Consider the following 27,993-nt stretch of genomic DNA (forward strand, 5'->3'; position numbering starts at 1 on the left):
TTTTTTTTTTTTTGTATTTTATCTTTTAAGATGTAAAAATTAACATTTAAAAGTTATCCTTTTGTAAACAATAATTGCTTGATGAAAATACATAATTTTCATTTCTTTTATTTTTGTAGGGTGTCATGCATTGATCTTGCTAAAGCAAATAAATAAGAAATAGCAAATAAGTTAAAGAAACATTTTCAAGCGCTGTCCTATGTAAGAAAAATATGTTTTGAACATAAGTTCAGCAGATTCAGTTTTTGGTATATAAAATAGGAAACAAAAAAATTGTCTCTTTATATACCCTCAGTTATTTCGTAGAATACCATTATTTTATTAAATAATGTAATTATTGATTTCATTGTGTAGCTGTGTGTGTTTGAAGCTGCTATGGAATAATTCAAAGAAAGCTTTGCATGTAGTCCAAAGAAATAAACTCTACATGCTTCATGTGACAAACGACTGTTTGGTGTGTATTATGTAAACGATTGCACTTAAGCCATACAAACTTACCATGGTTCAACACATTACAGATGAAGACAAAGTTACTCTGTTGCAATTTTGTGTGGAAATGATGAATAGGATTGCAGACAACGATACATTTTTAGACAATGTAATTTTCACATCAGTGGCAAGGTGAACACCCAGAACTGCTGAAAATGGAGTAGTGAAACCCTCATGAAACTTTTCATCACATTTGTGATAGCCTTAAGGTCAATGTTTTGTGCCTTAGCGAACAGACTGTACATTCCATTCTTCTTCCAGAGGTAACCACCATAAATGGTATAGTTTATCTGGTCTTGTTTCAAAATTTTCTAATTTCTCAGTTAGACAATAATGACCAAGATGGACGCTATTGCTATCAGCAAGCTAAGGCACCACCCCACTACTGCCTAGAAGTCTGAGATTTTCTTGATCTTATTCCCAGGTTGGTGGATTGGTTGTGAAGGCCCAGTTGCACAGCCAGCCACCTTGCCCCCAGATTTGACCCTGCTAGATTTTTTCTTCTCGGGGGGGGGGGGGGGGGTTATTAAAGATCAGGTTTATGTACCACCTTTGCCTGCTGATCTTGTTTAGCTAAGACTTCAAATTAATTACACAGCTGCAGAGGTAACGCCCAATTTGCTGGCTACAGTCTGGAATGAAATCGACTTCAGGTGGGATGGAAACCATATCGAATCAAAGTGAATTTTGGGTGTGTTTTTCTATGAAATGAGATTTCAACTGAATCTGTAAGTTATCTAAATAAACTTTTATATGCCTTTTAAAGTTTTGAATCGCCCAGTACACTATTATTAATACCAACAATCTAAACTAAAAAATTTGCCTGTTGAACTAAATGTTTGAATTGAAGACAAGTATTACCAATGCCATCCAGGAAATAGTCAGGGTTCAGCTAACAAAAGTAATCAGGAACATGATTAAACGTGTTAAAGTTCATAAAAGGGAATGGACATCATTTTACTGTCGCTGAATGGCTTCGACGGCATGTGGCACTTTAAAGTCTTGTGGTAGCCCTGAAAAGAGCTGTTTGAGGTTTTTGAAGTGGGCCACCACTCCAAAATTGTGCATTTTGTGAAAAAACTCTGAGAAGAAGGGCTGTTGGCTCTGGAAGCTGGTCTTTGTCGACATCGGCTTGGCTGTAGTGGATTTGCAGCTCGTTCATTGAAATCAAACCAAGCTTCTCCTCAGCGGTAGTTGGGTTTTCACTACAGCATGGCAGTGGTGACCCGCAGTGTCGTGTCGGTTGTCTTCTCTGGCACAGCCAAGGCAGATCTCATCAGGTAGCATCTTCTGCCCGCGAGTCCTCGGCAGGCCGGCTAAGCCTGCTGCTCCAATGGAGATGTTTGCATCTGCTGGGAGGTCCCACGTTGAACTGGCGATGGAGCTCCTTCTTTCTTCTTCCGGCAGTGGTCGACAATGAATTGAAAATTCGCTCTGGTGTTTACCCATTTATCGGAACCATTTATGCGAGTGGTGGGAGAGCTGCATAGTGAGCTACTTGGTGGGAGTGATGCTTGTGCAGGCGCTTATGTAAACTTTACTCCTGCTGACATCTGAACTGTTAGGATTGCATTTGCCGATATGAAGCTCAGCATGTATGTGATAACAGTGTATATATATATTCAAATTAATGAATCCACCTAAGCTTAAAGTAAAAGGAAACTGTTGTTTCTTTATTAAATCGTTCTCTACATAAGCTACACAAGTATTTGTTTTATACTATGCACCAGTATGATAAGCTTTATTATCCCTTCTCTAGAAATTTAAGTAAAATTATTTAATTTATTATTTATTTGTGTATATGCATAAAGTCAAAAAATAATAAATTGTTGAAATTAGCTGATGATTAATTTTTTGACTGAAACTAGGAATGGATTCTTTGAAAACTTGATTGATGGATTCATTGCTAGGGAAAGAATTTGAAAACAGAATAAACTTTAGTGAAACTGACTTCAGAAGAATTAGAAAAATAATAATGTTCAATATTTTTTTAAATTTTGGTTTTTAGAAATCTGTACCAAGTGCAATTAACACCTGTAACTTGGTAAGCCTCCATTTTAGTGCTGACTTCAAAAAATTAAAATTTAAAGAACTGAAAAGTATTATTATTTTGAAAAACTTTTAATAAATTTTTAAGTCAATTTGATTTCTATTTGAAACAGTAGGTCTTCAAAATACGTCGCCCATTTGAAAAAAGCATTCACATGAAACACAATGTGAGAAACTACTATATTTTTATAATGTATATTATTTTTATAATTACATTTAGAAAAATGCTTTCAAAATAATTTTCTTGAATTTCATATTAAAATACTTTGCATAACTTTAGTCTTCTAAGGAAAAGCTTTCTCTTAGCCTATCCACTCCAACTCCAACACATATCTATCCTATTGGAAATGCCCTATTAAGTCTTGCAGCCCTTAAGTCTCAACAAAAGGTTGATAGCCAACCTTAGCAAAAGCTGGATGAATGAGCAGGCTTGTTTCAGGGGGGACTGCTTGAGGAGGAAAATTTTCATACCTCCTGTGTGTGGCCAACCCTTTAAATAGAATTGGTTCTCGGTGAAACCTCATTTAGAATAAAGACAGCTCTGTCAATGACCTAATCTACAACTAGAGTGATTCAGATAACAAAAGAACATAAAAAAGGAAAAACTAGATTCCAAAAATTACATAATTTTTAGAATATGGAACATTATAAGTAGAAAATTAAGTAATGTAGTTTGGTAATTTTGAGAGTAGCAGAGATACAGAAGAAAGGTAGTGGTATGAAAACTTTGAAATATTTATATATTAAGAAACAAAAAGATTATAGGCAGATTCAAAACAAGTTGGTTGGTTTGTATCAAGGAGTTGGGTAGTGGAAAAAGAACAATAGGGGAAATTAAAAGGAAGGAAGCAAATAGAAAGTATTGAAAAAGGTTTATCAAGGATTTAATGTCATTGGCATAAAGGAAAAAGATAAACAAAGAGATTAGGTAGGTATTGAAATAATAAAAAGGCATATGTAAATGTAATTTTTATTATTACCATCCATTAACTTACATTTAAAGTAAATGTTAGAAGTGGCCGCCATCTTCTTGAATACAAGCTTCAATTCTTTTTACAGCGTTTCTTGCAACTTTTTCAAAGTTCGTGGCTGTATATTTAATACAAATTGTTCAATATTGACTTTCAAGTGTTCGTGGTTTGTTGATGTAGGCTTTTTCTTTGAGGTAACCCCATAGAAAAAAATCCGCCGCAGTCAAATCTGGAGAAATTGGTGGCCACAAGCCTCGACCGATAACACGATTACCAAAGAATTCCTCGACGAAATCAGAAGTTGAACCTGCGTAGTGCGATGTCGAACCGTCATGTTGTAGCCAGCAGTGTCTGTCTTCCTCTTCCAAGAGTGCAATGAACTGAAATAAAATATCCTGATATCGTTCTGCATTAATGGTGTACTCGAAAAATAGGACCGATTATTTTCTTCTGCGATATCACGCCCAACTTCTGCGGGTGTAATTGTTTTTCGTGATAAACGTGGGGATTTTCAGCACTCCAAATTCTACTGTTTTGGCTGTTTACGTAGCCACCCCTTGGGGGACGGTCGAGTTTACGAGAATTCGTAATTGCGTTACTTCTAATTCTAGCGTTAATCGTGATTTTGAGGCTCTGTTTCGCGGAGTGTGTGTTCCCTTGCAGGATCTGGATTGGTCGAGTATGCTGTGTGCTCACGCACTGGCTTCTTGGCCACATCTGGGTGTTGCTGTTGGGTACACACACGTCAAAATTTTGTTTTGGTTTTGAAATGACTGTCCTGGTGGTTCCTTGTTGTGGACCAGGGGGCCCGGGGTGTGTCGGTAAGTCGACCTGCGCTTTGCGTAGTGTGTTGCAGTAGGGGCGCACCTCGCGGAATCCACCTTAAGTCGTGAGTTGCGGGAGTCGATGGCCTGCATGCTCTGTTGTTTGGATTGTGACGTGGGTCGACATCTACGATGCTGACCTCGAGCCTGAGTGCGCAGAGTCTGCGTTTTGTTGTGATGGGATCTGTTGATTTTGTGTACTATGTTGCCCTCGATGGCGGTTTTTGCTTACTTTATTTATTGTAGTATTTTGTTTCTGTTTCCTATTTTCATGTATTTCTTGTGTTCATGTTTTGATCCGAATGCTTTGATTGTCTGTTCGTTGGCCAAGGGTAGGGAGACCTACAGGAGGCCCAATAGTCTGGTTTTTCCCCCCGGTGTTGTGCGGGGTTTGAAAAACACGCTACCTTGGTTGTACAAGTTGGCCCGGTGACGGGACGCAATCTGATCCTCTATGAGGTGAACCCGACTCGTTCTCTGTGTGTACAGACGGCGGGCTGGCGTAGGAGTGGGCCCCGTGCGGTAGGCATTGGTGCTCGGATCTTCTGCTACGGCGGGTGGAAGCCGTCGGACACTGCACGCGGTTTGCTTCGGCGCTGTATGGGCAGCGACGTTTGTTGAGAGTCATCCTCTGCAATGGGTGCCGGCAGGGGCACGCCCACCATAACGACAATGTCAGGTGAGGCGGCGGTTTGCAGCCGGCGATGTCGTGGCGTCCTTCTCTCCCCTGCTGTGGTTCGCTCGCGTAACCTGGACGGGGCGCGGGCTGCCGCAGTTGCGGTAATGAGCGGGGTAGCGGCCGGCATACGTGCTCAGATGGCGGATCCTGCGAACGACGGACTCGGCGGCGTCACTCCGGGTGTAAGCCCGGCGGTGGAAGCGCGTGTACGGCGTGACTTTCAAGATACGATGGAGCCAGGCGCCACTTCCCTCGCAGGCGGTCGTGGTGCTTTCCTTCAGCTAAGTGGCCCCTTTTTGGGTAGGCTGGCGGGTCTGCGGTGTCCGCGGGGTGCGTCGTGAGGTGGCTACTTTTTCCGGCCTCCGACGTTACTCTGTGCACACTTTCTAAAATCCCTTAAACGGGAAGAGCGTCTGCCGACGTTACTGGCATCCATGGTTTAAGTTATTATATGATTTATTTTTCTGCGACTGATTGGCAATTGTTCCTCGAGGTTGTCCGGCGTCTGATTTCTTTTATTTATTTTTCATTTATTTATTATTATTTGTTGTTTTTGTAGTCTGCTCATACAACTCCACCTCCATGGCGTCCAAAGGGCGCTTATCAGACATTTCTAGTTGTGACGAGGGGTCACCACCTCCTCGGCGTGGGAAGAGGCGAGGAGCGGACGCTCCTTCTGATAGTGAGGCACCGGCAAGTCGTTTGCGACAAAAAGGTGTGCGATCTCAGCCAGTGCCGTTCTCTACGGGGCACTGTTCTGATACGGACCTCGAGATAGAGGAGATTTTGGGACTGCCGCCGTCGGCGGCGAAGGTACCGCCTCTGCAAACAGGCGGTTTTGGAATTGAAGAAGGTGGAGAGTCAAATTGCCACGGAGGCGCTCGCCCTCCAGGGGATGAAAGAGCTGGCAGCCCTGTTCAATGGCATAATTGGTGAGCTGGAGGAGCATGTTGGCAACAACAGGAACGTGAAGGAGAAGACAGCGGCGTTTGTGTCGATAAGGTTGCGCAAGTTGCGTTATCTCCACTCTTTGTCAATGCGTAGGGTGGAGCGTCTACAAGGATTTGTAGATGGTTATAAAGCTGGAGCTGGTGTGAAGGACGTTCCAGAGGTCTCAGGTGGTGTGATGAGAGATCAGCCGTTGTTCTCGGCGGTGGTAGGACAATCACGTAGGCGTCATCAGAAGGTCGTGCTGGTGGACCGGCTGGCTGAGACGGCGCAGGTGGCATTTAAAGAAGAGGTGTTTCGGAAGCTAGGGGCCACGGAGAAAGGCTTAAAAATAATTAGTGTCAAGGAGAACCAGAAAGGGTTACGTATTTTGACCCATGATAGTGACATCGAAAGGAAGATAAAGGAGAATGAGCTATTACAGCCCTACGTCATGAAGTCGGTGCCGTCTCAGCCGTTGCGGCCTCGAATGATTCTGTATGACGTTCCGAGTAGCCTAACTGAGGACCAGTTATTGGAGGCAATCCGGGTGCAGAACACTCAATTGGCGCCCGATGAGTTCAAGAAATTGTTGAAAGTTGCATTCCGGACCGGGAAGAAGGAGGGGCCTTTGGTCCATTATATATTAGAATGTGATAAGGCCTTGAGGTCGATGTTCCTGGAGACTGGGAGAGTCTTTATAGACTACCAGGCATGTAAGATAAAGGTCTTTGTACGTGTGACTCGATGTTTCAAGTGTTCCGGCTTGGGCCATATGGCCAAGCAGTGCAAATTGGTTGATTTGTGTACGTTCTGTGGTGAGGAAGGCCACAAGAATGTGGACTGCCCGGTTCGGAAGGCAAACGGCAAGCCTACTTGTGTGAATTGTCGAAGACTAAAAAAACCTGATGGCCACAGCTGTCTCAGTCCGGATTGCCCGGCGTACAGGCGGGCGAGAGAATTGTTGATCATGAGGACCGATGTTTAGGGTCGGTCAGATCAATCTGGGACGCTCGTATTGCAGTCAGGTGGAGTTAGAGCGGTTAGCGGATGTGTTTAAATTGGATGCATTAATGATACAGGAGCCAAATGTTGTGTGTGGTGAGGTCACGGGGTTCACGCGTTCGTGGAACGCCGTCTATGTGACTGGAGCTGCAATGTCGGTGGTGTTGGTTCGGCGGGGCCATCAGATCCTAAGGTTGGATGCCGTTTCCTCTCAACTCCACGCCTGTGTGAAGGTTTGCCTGCCGACCAGCACGTGGATGTGGCCGCACTGGAATTTGGAAAGGCGATAGTAACTGCGGCTGATTCTGCGATCCCGCGATGCACAGGCAGGGAACGGCTTTCCACTTGGTGGACCGCTGAATTCGCCCAATTGAGGTTAAAAGTCCGCCGTGCGCGGCGGCTGGCTCAGCGAGCCCGTGACCAGGATGAACGGGTTCACTTGTTTGCGGTTTGCCGGCAACAGTGTAATAGATACCGGGCTCGGGTGCGTGAGGCACGGCGGCTCTCTTGGAGGCGTTTTGTGTCGGAGCAAGGTCGGAAGGATCCTTGGGGCCTGGTCTACCGCATTACATTTGGAAAACAAAAAAGGGAGCAGGTCTTCTCTGGTCTACAGACGCCAGCGGGAGTGGAGACGGATTTAGAGAAGGTTTTGCAGCTGCTGCTTGAGGGCATATTGCCTGACGACAGTTTGGCGGGCGAAACGGCCTACCATGGTCGTATTCGCCGACAGGTGGCCAATGTGGTTCTTATGGAGCGCTCTGTATTGATAACAGAGGAGGAGCTGTTAGATGCGCTCTACTCAATGCGCCAGGGCAGGGCCCCTGGGCTGGATGGAATTACAGTTGAGTTGCTGAGGAAGTCCGTTTCTTGCTGCTTGGAGGATTTGCTCTATCTGTGTAATGCTGTTTTGAGGGTGTCTCAATTCCCTGTGTGCTGGGGAAGCACACAGCTGGGGAAGCTGGTGGTGTTGTATAAGGGCTCGGGGAAGGACCCCGCTCAGGTAACATCTTGTAGACCACTGACGTTGCTGTCTTCAGTCGGGAAGTTGTTTGAAAAAATTCTGTATGGGACGTCTGTCCCCGATACGAGGTTGAACATTCACAAGCTGTTAGGGAACTTGAGAGAACACATTCCTTTCTGGATTTCTGTATTAACTGGATGATCCACGAGGAGTGGTCTGTAGTGGCTGGTTTTCTTCACGATCTTGCGGTGTGTAGGTCTGCAGAGGGAGTTTAATCGAGGTACTCGGTACTGGTAGGTTTCCAGCTTAACCCACCGGGTTGGTCTAGTGGTTAACCCGTCTTCCCAAATCAGCTGATTTGGAAGTCGAGAGTTACAGCGTTCAAGTCCTAGTAAAGCCAGTTATTTTTACACGGATTTGAATACTAGATCGTGGATACCGGTGTTCTTTGGTGGTTGGGTTTCAATTAACCACACATCTCAGGAATGGTCGAACTGAGAATGTACAAGACTACACTTCATTTACACTCATACATATCATCCTCATTCATCCTCTGAAGAATTATCTAAACGGTAGTTATCGGAGGCTAAACAGGAAAAAGAAAGAAAGGTTTCCAGCTTAGGCATTGGATTGGTTAGAGGTAAGCGCATTGGCATCGTGCCACGGTTATATTGGTATTGTTTGTGATTCAGTTTGGGGTTTGTGCTGGTGGGGGGCCGTGCACCCAGGGGTGTGGCTTCCCTCCGCCGGTGGTGGTCCTGATTGTGAGACTTTGTAATGCCACGCAAAACACCATGTTCAGTTTTTGGTCAAGGTCGCAGACACAACGTTGTTCGAGAAACCACAGTTTTGCCGATTTCGCATTAAACGGACTAGGGTGTATTAACAAATCAGTGAATGATGTTATAAACAACATAACCCAAGGTTGTTTATTATTTCAATTCTGACCTGTGTGCCAATGACGTTACCAGCTGTCGCCAGTCTGCTCTCTGTGTGCGTTGGGTGTGTTAGTCTCGGTGCTGTGAACATTGCTTTTTTTGTTGACAATATATCGTCGCGTCAAACTCTTTACAAGAATTTAGTTTTCTAAAGACTTTATTTAATGTTTTACTTTCTGCTCACGGCTATTTTTGTATTATCGGATAGGCTAGAATTATTATTTTTTTAAGTGAAATGTTGACCACGGTAAGGCTCGTCGTCCTATGTGTTTTCGTACTGTGAGTTAAAATTATTTGTCTGAATTCCTGTTTGTTACATCGGTGGCATCCCGACCGAGGCCCAGCTGATGACTGTGAGATGCAATCAATTAGAGGGTCTAAAGACGACCTCTGGTAAAGCCCCTCAGAGCTTGGAACAGAGGAGGTGGTGTAACGACCAGTAATGTCACAAGGTGGGTGTCTTCCCCCTATGGCGTTGGGATGTTGATTTTGTTCAATGTCCATTGGAAACTGTCATCACTGAAGTACATGTTAAAGTTAATACTTTTGAAAGCAGAAGGATTCTGTTTAGATTCATCAGCTGCTTCATTATTATATGTGTTTTTACTCTGTTTTATTTGTGTTTAATTAATTCTTTCAGCATGACAGTTAGGTTTAATGTTATTTGATAAGTTTTCATAATTCAGTTGTATTATTATTTTCCTTAAGAGTGATTCCTTAAGAGAGATATATTGATTTGCCTACAAAAGAATAGAGCAGCCAAGATAGAACTTTCTGTGTAGGAATTGGCTGGCTCGGCAGTAAAGGTCTTGTATCACCCATAATATTGTTAGACTGGTTTTTGGGGCAGATATCTTCTTTATTTTCATTATAACTTAGTGAGGACTTTTTATATGCAAAATTATGTGTTTTTTTTTACAGCAGTGTACATGATGAAAAGAGGTGAAACCTTTTATAAGAAAATGTTAATCAAATGATTTGCTTTTAAAGAAATTGGCTTGTAGATGTTTTCTTCATATGTAACTGTTTTTTTAAATATTTTTTCTTTAATTATTCTTCTTTTTTTGTTAACATTAAACAAAATAAAATCTACTATTCACAGAAGTAATGATAAACCTAGCTTCATCATTAAGTTTGAATTGACATACTGATGATGACAACAATAGTGTATAAAAAGATTTTGCCCATATTGAGTATTATTTTTCAAACTCTTAAGATGCTTATCCATTATAATTAAATTAACCTGCTGTATTTTAATCAAGTTGACAAAATTAGAATCTAGTATATTTTGGGTGATCTTCCAGAATGTGTTCCAGTAAATAATTAAACAAATCTCTTTTACTTTGACCAGTACATAATAATGCATTATACAAATCATATCATAAGTTAAATTTAAGATAAAAAATAGATGTGATTAAAGTCCATATTAATTATAGACTTATGAAATAATATTAAGGTAAATACATTATACCTATAAAGCAACTTTCCTAACTGAATGATTCATCAGCGCCCAGTAAAAACTATTGATGAAAAATTTATCATAATTTGTATATGTGTTCCTATGTTGTAAGTGCTCACTAAAAAGGATTTTTTGAAATTCCAAGTTTAAAGGGTTGAAATGGAGTAAAAATGAAATTTACTAAATTTTTTATTTCTTGGAAACAAATGACAATATCAAGTTAATTGTTGGTGTGTGCAATCTTCATGTGAATATCTAAAAAATAATTTCTAGATTTTTGGAAATTCCAAGTTTAAAGGGTTAAAATTAATTTTCTTTGAAACCTGGCAATTTTTTTTTAATTTCTTGGTAACAAATGAAAACATCAACATGATTTTTGATGTGTGTAATTTTCACCTAAATAACTAAAAGTTGCCTTCTGGCTAAACAGAAAGGGCGAACCATAACCGGTTAAATATCCCCTTATCGCGACACTAGTAATATGGGCGTAAACGCAAGTAACCTTATAGACAGGCGAAGTGACGATGGGGATGCTAGTTAAGTATGAAAAATTATTACAAAATAATTCACTGTTCAGAAGATGCTATTGAAAATTTATTTGAGCACATATTTATTTACATGTTGAAAATAGCATGCAGAAAAATTATTTTTTCTGCATATTTTATTTTTTTAATAAGTATTTAAAAATTCATTGACAATAATATTATTTTTGTACTAAATAATTTAATTTTACAAAACAGAACATCAAAATTTTAATTTGTTGTAATCTCTCAGATGAGGTGTACTTTGCTGATTTAAGGCTAGAAACAAAGAATGATTTTGAAGTTACGTTATGAACTAAATGACTTTCTCGATCGTATTGTGTTGATAAGTCAGTAAATCATTTTTGTGAGAAAGTTAACACCATAATCTCTGTATCTGGGAGTCAGAAAATTTCCATGAACTCTTACAATATGAAAGGAACTCTCCAAAATTAAATTGTTTTTGTGCGATATTATTGTATGCTGCACAGAAGCAGTTGAATAATGTTTTTTCCCCTACCACTGGGTTGGTTGGTACGGTCTTGATATGAGCTTGTGTGCTTTGCCTTCTAAGCTTCCTGATTTGACCCCTTGAGATTTTTCCTTTGGGGTTTTATAAAGGTATGTCCCTGCTCCACTATTTACTGATCTACCCGGTATGAGGCACAGGATTGAAACACTTGTTGATTTTATTACCATAGTAAAGTATGGAATGAACTTTCCTATTGGTTGAATGTGTGCCACCCAACAAAAGGTCACTTAAGCACTTGTAAGGAAAAACTGTAAAAGTTACTCTTTTATTTTAGTGTGATTCATTACTGTAATTCAAACTTAAAAAAAATATTAAATAGCTTTAAAACTCCAATATTATATATTCTGTATTTTTAAATAAATTTGTGAAAAGGTTTTTCAGATGATTCAGTAATTAAATTAAAAGTGATAACATAAGTATGTTAAGGTCCTCAATCAAGCATTGTGTTGAATTATACAAAATAAGTTCTATTCTATGATTTGGTAGAAATGGATATTGTTATTTTTTTAGCAAAGATTACACAATAAATAAAAACTCACAAGTAAGTTACCTCATAACGTGATTCATATTTAGGGGTATGAGATAATGAACTGACAGCCCATTTTTTTAACATAAAAACATGTTCTGAATTTTTAAAGGACCACCAAAACATGGCATACTTTAGATGGAAATATATTTGAGCACAATAAATACTTAAAAATGATAAAAAGTTTATTATTTTATTAAGACAATTAAAAGTAAATTAGTACAGCTTGATTTTGTTACAAAAATCAGATGGGGTGTTTATTTATTTATTAATTTCTATATTGTTGAGGATACAGAATCATAAGACTGGGGTATTAATGTGAGAGCTTTTCTTTGAGGATATTTGGATGAGTATTGGAAAAGATGATAAGTGAGGTATAGTGAATGCTGTTTTTTTTTTTTGTTGTTTCAAGAGAAAGTGAGTTGGAGTTATGATACTGCATATCTATAATGGAAGGATATACTAGCTAGCTGCTAGTGTGGTAGGCCGAGGAAGAAATTATCGTCTGGATTTTCTGCGACTTCCTTGCGGAGGGGGGGGGGGGGTTGCTTCCAGAGAGATTATTCACTTGTCAAGGAAGACCCCGCTTGTTAGGTATGTGTATCGACCATTTCGAGGGGATTGTGCATCGGGAATTTTTCCTTGCTTCTGGCCTTACTAAGGAAGCCTGCATTGGGTAACATAAATGTCGTGTTCTCTCTGTACAAGTGAAATTTATGGCTAAAATTTCATGCATGACTAGTGAATTTTCATTGCTTTTACCTGGATATCTTGCTTTTGCTATGGACTTGGAGAGCGGGATGTAATACTTGTGGCCAATGGATGTTGAACATTATGTTCTAGCCAGAAATTCTTTTGTTTTTAAGAAAAACACATTTTTGAGCAGTTAAAATAACCATTTCCACATTTTTTTATTATTTTTGGGGATTTCGTAGATATACAAGGTGTATTTGAGCTAAGCGCGTGCACTTCATTACTGAGCTGTACTGATTAAACTGTTTTATTAGGAACCGCCAATCACCACGCTCATTTACGGGATGGGTTAGGTATACTAGGGAAGTTGTAAACAATGATTAATTACGATGTTTGTTAAAGTCAACCATGAGCCGAAGAGTCTGCTCTGATTCTGGAAAATTAATAAACGGATTTATAAGGTAAATAGGAAGTTTAATTTTAAGTATTTGTCAACGGTGATGTAAACAACTTGAAGAAATTTCCTTTTCTGAAGAGCAGGAAGGCCAGTGTAACCTATTTATCAACTGAGTTTTTTGTCTCCCGGCAGTTTGGTTGTTTAAATAACCGATTTTTAGCCGCTAACACCATGAAAAGTGCTTTAAAAAAATTTAGTTGCTCAAAGTTTTGGCAGTATTTTAGCCTAAGTTTTGTGAAATGTTGGGCGATATCTGGAATGTCCGTGTTCATATTTATTATAGTGTACTGGATTTACGGTGGACTGCTAGCGTATTGTACTCTTTTTGTTATAATACTAGGTAAGTTAAAATTTTAAACTTAGTGAATATAAGTAAAAGTGTTGATCATTTAAGTGAATAAAACTGTCAGTTAATTTGTAAAAAAACCTTATCTTTATTGTATTTTACTATCTTAAAAATTTATTCTCTGTGATTGTTATTAAGTACCTTTTAATAAAGAGTGGAAAGTTTTTCTTAAGAATATAATTTGTTTTTAGTTTATTACAATACTTTAGATAATTTTCAGTTAAATATGTCATCATAATCAGTAAAGTCAATATAAAATAAGATAAATTTTTAAATTTTAATGTGAAAATACGTTTTATTGATGTATGTCAGCAGAAAATCTAATTTTAAGTTTTGTGTTAGTTTAACTTTTTTTTCTCATTAATTATAGTCGTTTCTTTTTTAGTAATAGTAACCTGGAGTATGGTTGTTCATCTAAAAAACTTTGTGATATTCGGACATAATTTGTTAATACATCTGTAGTTCTATAACATTGTAGTTTTGTAAAACATTTATTTGTTTGTTGGGTTGTTTATTTTAAATTAATTTAATTTTTATTTTCATTGTTGCCTGAAGTTAGCCCATTATTAATATGTTGGTGGTATTTCATCTCCATTACTTGGTTATCTTTGATAGTTTACTTGAATATCATCTCTCAGTGTGTTTATTTGGCTCTCGTAATAAGTGACGTAACACTTTGATATCTTACTATAATACCATTTGAAGTTATTGGTAATGGCTGTTTTATTAATTGAAAAAACAGTTATTTAGGATGTGTTCAAAAACTGAAAGAATTTCAATGTAAACAATAACAGTAATTATTGAAAAAGTTCACAATTTGCACAAATGAAAGAAATAGGCTGAATTTTTAATTTGGTTCAGTTTTTTATTTTTTTGTAATAAACCAATTAGATGTGTAAGCAAGTAATTTTACCAATACATTATTAATAATATATAATAAAAAAATATAATATTAATGCTGTTGGTTATATAATATTAATTTTATTAATATAATAAATTGTATTTCTGCCGAGAAAATTATTAAGAAATCACATAAAATTCAAGTTTAGCACATCAGGTTTAAATTCAATTAATAAATTATGATGGGGCCTACATTATATTTAACAGTAATTTTTCTTAAATTTCTTTTGTTTTTTCAGTATTTTTACAAAATTAGAGACATTCATTTTAATTTTAATTTATTAAAACATTTCAAAATAACCAATTTAAAAAATGTTTAATTTAAAATACTGATTTATTATATACAGATTGTTCATTATTCTATTTATACTAAAATAGAAAATATTACTAGTACATTATCTTGCAAAGTTATGGCTGTTATTGCATGGTGCATGTAGTTTTAGTATAACATTTCTAGGATATTTTCCATTTAATGGCAGCATTTGCATTTTGTTGGGAATAATGTAAACACACCTTAGTATGGGATTGAATGACAAGCTGCATGGCATGTCATTACTGTCACCACTGCGCCATAATTAATTGATTTACAATATTCCATTCCTCAGAAATCATGCAAGTTGAAGCCATCATTCATTTTTCTTGTTATTTTCATTTGCTAAAATTAATTTACTGCAATTGACTGGCTACACTCACAATTATGAAACATCTACTTGATATTTCATGCAAAACAAAGCTGTTCTGCACAGTCCATTCGTAGTGCTAATGGGCACAAAATAAAATTTTATGCTCAAGATTTATTTGAAAAAATTCTTCAACTTATTGCAGAATTTATGCCACTGAAATAAAATATCCTACATATTTTGTGCAGAACAATCTACATTATTTTCTACAAAATAATGTAGATTGTTCTGCATTATAGGCCTATAATATTCTTAGTTGCTCATTCTTTTTTCTTTTTTTTTTGTTAGTACATTTATTATTATTGTGTAATGTATTGGTTATTAAATAAAGTTAAAAATGCTGAGTTGTAAAAATTTTTTTTAAAATTAAAGTAAGCAATAACATTGTAATCCAACAAATACTAAATTATTATTGCTTTGACAGTAATCTGGCACCACTGTGTTGCAGCCAGTGGGCCAATCACTGTGGTGTTGCCGGCAGTATGCAACAATGATGTCATTCCAGTTAACACCGAAGTATGTTTATACTGTTCCCAACGGAAACACAAATGCTGCTATTTAACGGAAAAGGTTCCATTTCTGGTTATGTAATTTCCATGCAGTGTTCACATTTCACCAAAAAAAGCTGTTAAAATTTGCAAAATTAGATGTGAAACGCACTAAATGAAAATCTGAAAAACTTAATAAGTAACGAAAGCAGTACAGAAAAAGTATGCATCCATAAATTGTTTTTTTAACATTCATTTTGATCTTTAATGTAGCATTCTGACAGAATAATTAGAATATATAATATCATGTAAATTCATGTGCCTGGCAGTTAACATGAATATTAAAGATTAAAAATAAAAAGGTCAAGTCTTACAACTACACAGTACCAATACAATCACAGCTACAGCTTGCATTCATTGTTTATTACTATTAGGGTTAAAATGTTTGGATTTATTAATGTTTAATGATATATGCAATAGTCATAAGTTCTTTTAGAATGTAGCTTAGATTATTTAAAAAAATTATTATTTTCTAGGTCTTTGTTTTGTTAAATTATTAAGTTGAATCGTGCATTTGAATAAAAAGCATGTAATTTTGTTGAGTTTGCACTTCGATGTGTATGACTATTATTTCTTTTTGGTATTTTAACAAGTCTATTACATATGAATGAATAAGTTGCGCACCTTTGAAAAAATAGCTCTTATTCCCAAAATTAGATCTTTTTACAAATAATGAGAGGAGAGAAATTTGTACCAAAGTCTTGTAAAGAAACCAAGCTAGATTGATTGGCATGTAGTAAGACTTACAGATTTGGTAAGTTAGAGGGATGTGTAGAAGAATAGAAAATAAAAACTGTTGAGGAAAACAATGATGGAGATTTGGGATGTAGCAAATATGTTAGAAAATTAGCCTACTATAAAAAGCATCAAACCAGTGAACTGAGTGGTAATTCCAAAAGAAAAGGTTAAACTTCCTGAAAAAAAAATCACAATATCATCTTTATTAACCCAACAACAGAGCTGCTTCTATGTTTTACTGTGCAATACTTCAATCTATTAGAAAGAAAGGAACTTTTGGCTCCATCATCATTCAGTTTAAAAAAGCTTTTCATCAATTTATTTAAAATAAAATTTTAAGATTTCTGGGGTAAAATCAATATTATTTTTTGAGTTTCTTAAAAAAACCAATTTGAACAAAAAATTCTTGACTTTCCTGCATCTTTTCTACATGTACAAATAATGTGTTCTCAGATATTTTACATTAATGTCTTTTAAATTATTTGTTGTTCTTATTTATTACTACTATTTTTTTTTTATTTTTTTTTTATAACAATAATGGTATTTTGAAGGTATCTTCATTAATTATAAGAACAAATTAATGATTTTGTAATTAGTTTAATACAAAGATAGTGCATTGAGTGCAAAAAGACAGATAGTACATTTGATAGTTCAACAAATATGTTATTGTATTTCATATATTTGTTTATTATTAATTATATATTTTATAATTCTTTGATCAATGTTTTACCATGGTATCCATTTTACCCTTGATAGATCCAGGCAGGGAATTTTCATCTTTTTTATCTGCAGGGTACCATACCATGTATTCCTGATGTTAACTTTATAATATGTTATGTACCAATCTAAATTAAATATTTATTTATTCAGATGTCATGTAGAGATAAAGGTATAGTGACAAAGTAGTAAGGGAATTTTCTTGTGATTGTTTATTCTCTCTAATATTATCGTTTTTAATAAAATAGCACTATTGTTAACCTAATAGTGTTTATTTACTAATGAATTTCATATCTAAAATTTGATTATGAATGAATGTGTGAAATTGTAAATAGTTACTGTTTGAAATATTGAATGGAAAAAAATATTTCTTTTTTCTATTTTATAATTTTTTGAATATAATTCAAATAATATTTTTATTCTATCATTTCATGGTTCAGAAATGAATATAATTTTCTAAAAGTTTTCAATACTGGTGAGACATTTTAATTTTTTCCCAAGATTTTTTTTTAGAGTATTTTAGGTGATAATAATAATTTTATTCATAAGTAATTGTAATTCTTTTCCAGTGATACTTTATCAGATCCAGGATAACCTACTATACCATCCTGAAGACTCATTTCAGTCAAGATATTATGTCCAGATACCACCAGTTGTTGGGCTTCCATATGAAAATATATTTCTTAGAAGTATTGATGGAACCCTTATTCACTTATACTTTATTGCACAAATTGGGGAAAAGTCACTGACTGCACCAACATTAGTTTTCTTTCATGGCAATGCAGGAAACATGGGTCACAGGTAATATGATAATTTAAAATAATCACCTATTATATTTTTATGTTAAAAAGAAACTTTTTAGGAAAATGTCCAATAAAGTAATACTATGCCAAAATCTACTTTACTGTGATAGTTTACCAGGAAGAAATAAAAAATAAAAATTAGAAAAAGTTTCCATAAATCCCTCAAAAAATCATATACATTGGCCTGTTTCATTGCTAACACATGTAGGTAAGTAATAATGTTTTTGTTTTTTTTGTGTTACTTATATTTATAAAATTATACCTGCAGATTGGACATTAAAAGTTGGACATTTTATTTTAATTATTTTTATAGCCAACAGCTAAGGAACCCACATTTTCTTGATGTAAATTTTATAAGAAATGTTATTAAAATTTTGTATTGAAAGCAATGTTGAAGAGAATACAAATTTTTCATTACTTCATACAACTGAATACAAAATAAAGGAATCTAAAATATTTGTCTGAAATTATTTAAAACATGACTTTACATTCTCTAAAGATTTTCGTCTATAGAAACTATTTTTTATTGTGATAAAATGTTTTTACAATCGTAATTAGTTTTAAAATTAAAATTTTTAAATATCTCTTTAATGGAAATGAGCACCAATTTTTACAAATTGGTGTTGCTTTGTATTATATTTTTTTGTAAATGAATAGATTGTCATTTATTATTTATTACCTTTTGGAATCAAATAGAAAGAAACATTTCTTTACATAGTTATTAGACATTTTGAATTATAGTTTCAGATAATTTTATGTAGTTTTTAGTTTTCAATATTTCTGTAGAATGTTTAATTAAATTTTCATACTTAAACAATGTAGTTAAGAAAAATTAATGCATTCAATTAATGTTCCTTTATGAAGAATTTAAGAAAATGTATTAGGAAGATTAATTTTTCCCAGTAACACCATGACCTGTAGATGGGGCTTTTTCTCAGCCACCAGATATGGTAGATTGGTAGGCAGAACAATATCATTAATCAATTGAGTAACTAACCCAAAATCCATAGCACCTCCAGGGGAAGGGTTCAAAGATAAGTGAAATGTGTGGGAAAAGATTAAAAGACCCATATATGAGTAGTTAGTAAAACAAATCCAAGAGTGTTTAAAAATTTCATAATGATCTCAATCCTCAGAACACCACTGAATTTAAACTGTTCGTCCAAATCCCTCTTGGTGGGTCAATTTACAGGAGGAAATAATAGTTAGTAATCCGTCAGATCATAACCTAATTTTATTATATTGCATGTTTTCATATCACTGAAGGCTGATTTAGTTTTATAAATTTTAAATAAGTTGCTTGAAGCTATTTTTTCATGAAAAATGGTAGGTTTTGTATTTTGTTCTGTGATTTTGATGTAGAATGACTTACTTAATATTAAGTTCACTATAAAACAATTTGAAATCACATTTTCAACTATGATTTTAAGTTTTCAACTATTGTATTTTCTGATGACCATCTTTAATAATCTTCACCTGGAATTCCAATTGGGAGACTGTTTTTACCATTGAAATTTATTATTCAAAATGAATTATCATATATTTCCTAAAGAAACAAGAATGGAGTAAAAATTTTCATAGAAATGACTATATTTTTCCCTTGCTTTGAATCGTGGATTATTCATATTCTAGCACAGCAAAGCTTCTAATTCTTGTTGTTCAGACTATTTTCTATTATTCAGTTGGCAAGCATAACAACTATGGAGAGAACTACTTTTGCATTTCAGAAACTATTTCTACAGCATGCCACTCACCCACCAGGTGAATCCATTTATACATATGTTGCATTCCATTGCATGGTGGTATACTGTGTTCTGATTCAAAGACATAAAGCTCCGTAACAACAAAAATGTGTTATTCCCAGAGGAAGAACAAATAAAAAATGAAATGAGTTGAAAGTATTGTTAAGTGATGTAATTTAAACAGAAATAAGACTTGTGGCAAACCCTTACTAGAAAAAGAATAGGATTATTATTTAAGGCTCCAGATTTAGTTAATTTAATAATAGAAATAAATATAAAAAGATGAAAACAGTAGAATGAGATGACGATGAGAATCCACAAAACAATAATTAAAGACGCAAGGTGTAACAAATGTTAAAATTAATAAGGTTAATTCAGAAAAAAAATATCAAAGTGCATTAAACTTGTTGATTAAAAAAAATATATATATATAATTATTGAAAATTTTGTGATCAAGAAGTTTTTATAAGTAACAAATACATTTGTTACTTGTAACATAAAATCAATCGACCAAACTAAATCAGCCTGTTAATGTGTCCAATAAAAAAACTCAAGAATTTTTAAATCTATTTTTTATATTAGCATAGAGTGCTACGGAAATTCATATTTACTTGGTACCCATGATTGAATATGAATATATTCAATCATGTGTTCTGTATTCTGGCTGGCCCTCACACAATATGCACCTGTGCTACTATGTGATATGTCCTAGTTCACAATTCTGTTTAGTCTTAGTTTTATAATTTCTTCTTCTATTTTTAACTAATTCTGTTATCTGATGTTTCTTCCTCTTTCTTTTCCATAATGTCCTCTGTCCTCTCATAGTATCTCTCTAACTTCATCTGAATGTTGACTCAGCACACACACTTGTATTATAAGCAAGTCTTGCTTCATTGATATCATTAGTCTTTCACTTATGTATTCAACCATCATTTCTTTGTCTTTTATTCTTTTTCCTGCTAATATTCAGACTGCATATTTTCCACCTTTTTTCTCTCCTGAAGAGTAAAGTCTTTATTCACAACTGTATATATCTCTTCATTACCTCCCCATCTTGCCTCACATATACCTAGAAAATCTAATTTATTACTTCCCATCTCTTACTTGGCATTTCCAAATTTCATTTAACAATATAAGTAAATTCCTTGTTCCTTTTCGTATCCCCTCATTTTTTCCTCTTTCCCTTTTAACATAGTATTGTTGATGTATTCCCTTCCTAGAGATTTTATTGAGGGAAATGTTTAACTCCAGAAACCTTTACAAGGAGGTGCATATCATCCAAATCATATTGTTGGGATATCTATGAAGTTAATTAATGCAGTAGTTTATCCCTTTCTCTGCATTGTATGCTGTTGACCTTCAAGTAGATCATCTACCTTAATACTTAATTTCCTGCCCCAAGCACAGCCCTTTTCTATCATTTTTTCACTTGCCGTCCAAAGAGGCCATTGGCTCTTAATGGTAGATCTCTATATATTTGGTCCTTGGCAACTTTTAGATCATCGAATCTCTGATGCAATGACATTTCTTAGATCTCCAATAATTTTAGAAAGTTATGGGAATTAGGCAGTACTTAAACCCAATAGCATCATTGCTATTCAATTTTGGTGATCCATGATGGCAGGTATTGTTCATTAAATGGAAGCTGGCCATTGGAATACTATCATTCCTTCAGAACAAAAAAATTTTTCCGTATATTACTTCCTGAGATGTGTCAGGTATAGTGAAGGATTATATTGTATTATTGTTGGATTTATACTGGATGCGATTACAGTAACTGTGATATAGTCTACTATTAAATATTAAGTAATTAATTATTTTTTGTTGTGAGGTAGAGAATATTGTTTTAAATTTATCTTAGTTATTTACTAAATTATGTTCTTTGATTATCATTTTGGATAGATTGCAAAATGCTTCAGGATTGTATCATAATTTGCATTGTAATATTTTAATGGTGGAATATCGAGGTTATGGACTGTCAAGTGGTAGGCCATCAGAAGAAGGCCTTTGCATGGATGCAAGAGCAGCTGTTGATTACCTTAGTTCCAGGAAAGACATTAATCATAGGCAGATCATTGTTTTCGGTAGATCTTTAGGTAATTAATTTTTACAGCACTGCATGTGTGTTGGTGTACATGTGCATATATATATATATATATGGTCTGTTTAGAAAATAACCGAGCATTTTTAATTACGTGCTAACACAGATTTAGTGACATGTGGTTGGCAGCATTGTGTTCTGCATAACCTCCTCTGTAACCAGATATTCTTGGAGTGTTGATATCTCATTTGGTTTTCATGTTATTGTTATTTGAGTGCAACGTGTTTGTTTTTTGTAGTGTGCAATTTTCAGGAGCAATGATACAGTGTAAAATTTTGCTTAAAACTGGGGAGAACTTTCACAGAAACGTTTCAGCTTTTGAAACAAGCTTATGGAGATTATGCTCTAGGTCGTACGCAATGTTACAAATGGTTTCACAATTTAAAAGTGGTTGTCGGTCAATTGAAGATGACCTTCGACCAGGAAGGCCTTCAACTTCAACTGATGACACCCGCGTTCAAAAAATCAACTATCTGGTGCATGCAAATCGCCGATTGACTGTCAGAGAACTTGCAAAAGAGGTTAGCATCTCAATTGGATCATACCGTGACATCTTGATGGAAAAATTGAACATACATCAAGTTACAGCAAAGTTTGTTCCTCGTTTGATGACCGAACAGCAGAAAGAACATCGAATGGATGTTTGTCGGCAACGTCATGAACAAGCCAATGATGATGAAACATTCATGCAAAGGATCATAACGGGAGATGAAAGCTGGGTTTATGGCTACAACACAGAGGTAAAGATTCAATCATCACAATGGATTGGCAAAGGAACTCCATGCCCCAAGAAAGCACGTCAGTCTTGATCTAATGTCAAAGTGATGCTCTCTGTTCTTTTGATTACAGGAACTGTCCATTTTGAGTTCTTGCCTCAAGGTGAATCAGTGAACCGTGCATACTATCAAGGTGTTTTACAACAGTTACATGAAAAAATTCACAAAAAGATACCAGAGTTGTGGCAAGAGAACTCGTGGTTTCTTCATTATGACATGAACCTGCATACTTAGCTTTGTCAATTCATCAGTTTTGTCCCAAAAATAAGATGACTGCCCTCCCTCAGTCTCCCGACTCACCAGATGTAGCTTCTTGCAATTTTTTCATATTTCTGAAATTAAAATCAGTGATGAATGGATGCCATTTTGAGACTATTGATGACATTAAAGCAAATTCATCACAGACCTCAAAGGCCATTTCAAATGAAGCTATCCAGGACTATTTCGTGAAGTGGAAACTGCTGGAAAAAGTGTCTGAATAGGGGAGGAAGTACTTTGAATACTTTGAAGGGAACAAGGACCAATAATCTGTAAAATTAATAATAAAGATTAAAAAAATAAAATTTGGTTATTTTCTGAACAGACCTCATATTATTAGACTTCCACGCCTCAGATTTTTAACTAAGAAGAAAGAATTATTTAGTTTTGAAACATTTATTTTTTACATAACATTTTAAAACTTACTCATCAAACTTCCTGTTTATATGAACTCAGAGTACACAGTGTGTTTACAATATAAATATGTGTTACATATTACATTTATATTTCAGGACTGTTTAATATGATTTTCTCCAGGCTGCAAAACGATATATATATATTTAAAATAATCCCTTAAGAGACTATGTTAATCAACGTAGAATACTCACTTCTTTAGTTTCTTCGTTTTGGATGTTTCAATTTTATGTTTGACTCTGTATTCTTTCATTTTTGTGACTGTAGTTGTTTACATTCTTCAGACCACTTTCTGCCAACTGTTCTGGCTTCTTCTGGAAAACCTTTATAATTTTGAATATGTTTACTAAAGGAGTCTCTATCATTGATTATTTCATCTGTAATTTTTAATTTTACAATATCTTTTTTAACTTCTTTCACTCATACAGAACTGATTTTAGTTCATTCATTTATCAAAAATTTGTTTTGTTGTCTTTCTCTGTATTATTAAAATTTAACATTAAATGAAATATAAACCACCAAAACACAGTAATTAAGTTAGACTTACTATAATAATTTCCAATTACTAGTTTTCACATTATACTGCATCTTCAGTTTGTATTAAATTCTATATCTTTTACCATTAAAACATTCTTTTAATTTTTAAAAGAAATTTAATTCATTTTATTTGAAATTGTTTTGAATAATATAATTTTATTCCAGTATTATATTATTCAAAATTTCAAAATATAAATTCAATGAAAAAGCAAAAAATTGAAAGAATATGTTTTACTGTAATATATACAGGATTTAATATCAACTGAAGATGCAGGATACTGTGAAAACTAGTTATTGGAAATTAACACGGTTAAGTTTAACTTATCTAATGAATGTGATCTCTTTCAATGCTTAGGTATTATTCTCTTATGATTTTTAACTATATCTTGTAATTTCATCTTTCAAACATAGGTAGGAAAATTTTAAATAAGTACAGCCATTATAACACTTTTTGTGATTGTTGCACCAACCTAAATATAAACTTTACTGTTTGATGGTTTATCAGTTTATGTTTGAATTTAAATATTTAAAATATTTTTTTGTTACTTTATTTTTAATCAGTTACTATTTTTATCATTAGCCCCTCTTAGTAGTTATCCCTTATTTAGGTATTTTATTTATATTCTTGTTTCTTTTATAGTTTATCTAAAAAGCTTTAAATTTTATTCTAAATTTAAATTTCTAATTTTTAGCCGATTTTAATGTTTCTAAAATACAAGGTAAATTAAGTAATGAGACTGTTTCAGAAAAACTTTTTTATACAGTCTAATTATACATGGACTCTTCATAGCAGTGTTGGGAACTCAGAAACCGGAAATATCCTTCAGATGATCGGTTACATTTTTTTAATGTTTTCTACTGTTCCAAGATGGTGTACTTTGAGGTGTTTTTTAAAGTTGAAAACAGGAAGAAGTTGCAGGGACTCAATTAAAGTGAATAAAGTGGTTGAGGAACTACAGGAATGTTTTTCTTTACCAAAAACTCATTAATTGAGAGGGCAGTGTGACAAGGTGCATTGTCATGATGCAGCATCCAATTTTCTTTTGATGGCTGGTCTCACGCAGGCAACTCTTCCGCAGTCTTTCAAGAATTTCTTTGTAAACATATCGATTTACAGTCTGTCCTGTAGGCTAAATCTCCTTATGGATAAAGCCAACACTATCGAAGAAACAAATTAGCATGGTTTTGATTTCTGATTTGCTCATTTTTGCTTTTTTGGGACGTGGTGAGTTTGAAGTGTGCCACTCCTTGATTTGGTGTTTTGTTTCTGGATCATATTCAAATATCCAAGATTCATCATCAGTAACAACAGTTTTTTTAGAAAATCAGGATCAGTTTCAATTCACCCTAGAAGATCGCGGCACACTTCCACCATGTTGTTTTTCTGTTCAACAGTGAGGCTTTTTGGGACCAATTTTGCACAATGCTTTTTCATGTCCAATTTGTTTGCTAAAATTTTATAACACTCGTTTCACTAAAAGTTTGTTTACGTCTCACTTGGCAACAGTAAAATAAAAATATGAATACCTCATATAAATTAATTGTTCATATAACCATATGTTTACTAGTAACTTTAAAGTATTTTAGCAGCCAAAAAAAATTAGTTTCATTACTTTATTTACATACCTTGTAACTAGCAGAAATTTTATAATAATTACATAAAATAACTTCTTTATTGCTAATGCCCTGTACTGTGCTGAACAATGTATTAATGTAAACGGAAAACCATGAAATTTGAAGCTGACTAAATTAATCAGATTGTGTATCAGTGGTTAAAAATAAACACCTATTTGCTAAAGAAGATTTAGATCATGCAGCAGTAAATGTAATTGTCAACTGTAGTATTAAATTTCAATATTATATTCCCATTAATAGAAAAAGTTTTAATTTTAGAACATAAGTTATTAAGTCAAATTACTTGGGACTTGCTAAAAGATTTCAATGATGTTAACTAGTTTAATCTTAAAATTGAGGAAATATTTAACAACAGTCCCTCTAAGTGAAAAAGAGAGGTTTTCTATATGGTATGATAATGATTGGATTAAAATTATATTTGAAAAGAAATGTTGAGTGATGTAGAATGTAAAAAGTTGTGAATAAAAATTATGTACAACTTCAGGATGTTGTGTTCACAATATAAACAGCTTGTTTATATTTATAGGTTAACATATTTTTATGAATAATTTCAGTAACAGTTATTAGGATTGTCATTTTTTCAGGTGGAGCCATTGCTATTGATTTAGCTGCTAGACCAGAGTATTCTGCAAAAATATGGTGCCTAATTTTAGAAAATACATTTACCAGTATACCAGATATGGCTGATGCACTTTTCCAGTGGCGTTTTCTTAAATCCATTCCTCTTATTTGCTATAAGAATAAGGTATGTATTATCATTATTTCAATCAATTTAAAGTATTGAAAAAGTGTATAATTGATGTTATATACACAAAAATATGAAAATTATTTAGTCAGATTGCATGCGACTATAATAAAACATTTTTATTAAAATTAATATCATAATAATAGTTGTAATGAACCAGGAATAATGTACTCGTTCAACTTGTTTGTATTTGTACATAGCGGTTTTTGAAACATTAGAATTCATTTTTATAACCAGATAAACAATTGTGTTTAACATGTTATGCGTCTGTAATAAACAAAACCTATTAAGAAATCTATAACAAGAAACAGCTTTATGTTCTTTCTCAGTTAATATTTTTCTAGACAAAAGAAATAAAGTAATATAAAGACTTAAGTAGATTACTTGTAATTAAATGTAGGTAACTATGATAAAACAAAAATAGTAATAAACAAAATATCAACAATAATTGCTAAGTATAAGTAAAAACAGCAGTATTGTTTACATGTTAAACATTAATTTTATAGAAAATTATTTTGAGATGGTAATCCAATGTTATTTTTTTAACAACAATTACTAACGGCAGTGTGTGTGCTAATTTGGGCACTGCTTACTGATTTAAAGATTATTGGTTTTCAGTGAAGCAAAGCATTTAGATGATCAATAATAATTGAACGATCAGTTATTGATCAACAACTGTCAATACCTTTTTGATTTTAATACTATTATTGGTGGTAGTGGCAATATTGTTTAAATAGGTTAGATATCAAGGAAAAGTACATAAGAAAATAAGTGAAATAAATAATGAAAAAATGAAAGAGGTATCAAGAATTCAGTAGTACTTATGAAATGTTGAAATGAAATGAAACAATTGAAATGTTTATCTGGATTTAGATTTTAATTATCGTTTTTGTAAACAGTTTTGGAGTATAATCTTGCTTTAAAAAATCTGTAGGACATAGGAAGGAAATTATATATACTGTTGCATATCATAATGAGGACCCATTGGATGAAAAAATTGAAGGTATGCTCAATCAAGTAAAGATTAATGCAGACTGGTGGCAGCACAAAATAAGCATGCATTGGGCATAAGAGTTCTGCTACATATACAATGATGAATTGATATGTTAGCATCTATTTATTACTGAATATTGTAAAATATTTACTGAAGCTGAAGAAGGCTTTCAAATTAATTAACTTGACATATATTTTCTACAAAAAAAATAAATTTTTTATGTGGTCAACATGGAATTCCCATTTTTAAGTGGAATCAGTGTTACTCCTGTTAAGATCCCATAAAATTTCATTTAATTAAATGAATTAAAAGATTTTAATTAATTAAAGAGTTTTTAATATCATCTATTAAAATTTAAAACATAATTTTTGTTTCAAAAGATGATGAAAACAAATAAGCTGGTGTAAGAAATGTATTATAGACCTGTAAGCTGCCAGACTAAGACCACAACTCTGTGAATGTGTATATAAAAACATTGTAAAATGTTGTGACCAGTATTATTTAAAAAATGAATTAGTTATGTTAAAGATTGTTATTTATAATTTCAGTTCTTATCAAGACAGAAAATTGCAAGAGTTAATAATCCAACATTATTCGTATCAGGCCTATCCGATGCATTGGTACCACCAGCGATGATGACAGAATTACATAATAAATGCGGTAGCATATATAAGCAGTTATTACATATAGAAGCAGGAACACATAATGATACATGGACATGTTCCGGTTATTACACAAGTATTGCTAATTTTCTGCATTCTGCTGCCACTTTTAAACCTGATCCTCCTATTATAATTTCAAGTATTAAAGATGTATGACCATGAAAAACACAATTTTTTTACATTTGTATAGTGCTAAGAAGTGATTGATTACCACATTTGGTTTCTATGAAGCCTTTTAAAAGTATTTTATACTGTTTGTGCACAAATTATATTTTTAATTATTTCTTATTACTATGTATATTATTTAAAATTCTAGATGTAACATAAAAAATACTATCTTTTAGAAAAATTTTTTTTAATATTCAT

At 33.9% G+C, this 27,993-nt stretch overlaps 1 protein-coding gene across 1 annotated transcript; it reads left to right on the top strand.

Moving 5' to 3' along the window:
- The first annotated feature begins 12,901 nt into the window (after positions 1-12,901).
- On the top strand, positions 12,902-27,976 carry Bem46 (abhydrolase domain containing 13-like protein Bem46). Its single transcript, XM_075373032.1, has 5 exons — positions 12,902-13,371; positions 17,530-17,761; positions 21,408-21,601; positions 25,811-25,971; positions 27,514-27,976. Exons 1-5 carry the CDS (start codon positions 13,203-13,205, stop codon positions 27,781-27,783), a joined length of 1,026 nt encoding a protein of 341 aa, XP_075229147.1. The 5' UTR covers positions 12,902-13,202; the 3' UTR covers positions 27,784-27,976.
- The last annotated feature ends 17 nt before the right edge of the window (positions 27,977-27,993 follow it).

The sequence above is a fragment of the Lycorma delicatula genome, chromosome 8, assembly GCF_047948215.1.
Source record: "Lycorma delicatula isolate Av1 chromosome 8, ASM4794821v1, whole genome shotgun sequence".
NCBI lineage: Eukaryota > Metazoa > Arthropoda > Insecta > Hemiptera > Fulgoridae > Lycorma > Lycorma delicatula.

What these genes read in the sequence shown, in the direction of transcription:
- Bem46 (XM_075373032.1), top strand. Translation starts at nt 13,203, where the DNA reads ATGAAAAGTGCTTTAAAAAAATTTAGTTGCTCAAAGTTTTGGCAGTAT. An exon ending in GCAGGAAACATGGGTCACAG is followed by an intron (nt 17,762 to 21,407) that starts GTAATATGATAA and finishes CATTTTGGATAG; the next exon opens with ATTGCAAAATGCTTCAGGAT. An exon ending in TTATTTGCTATAAGAATAAG is followed by an intron (nt 25,972 to 27,513) that starts GTATGTATTATC and finishes TTATAATTTCAG; the next exon opens with TTCTTATCAAGACAGAAAAT.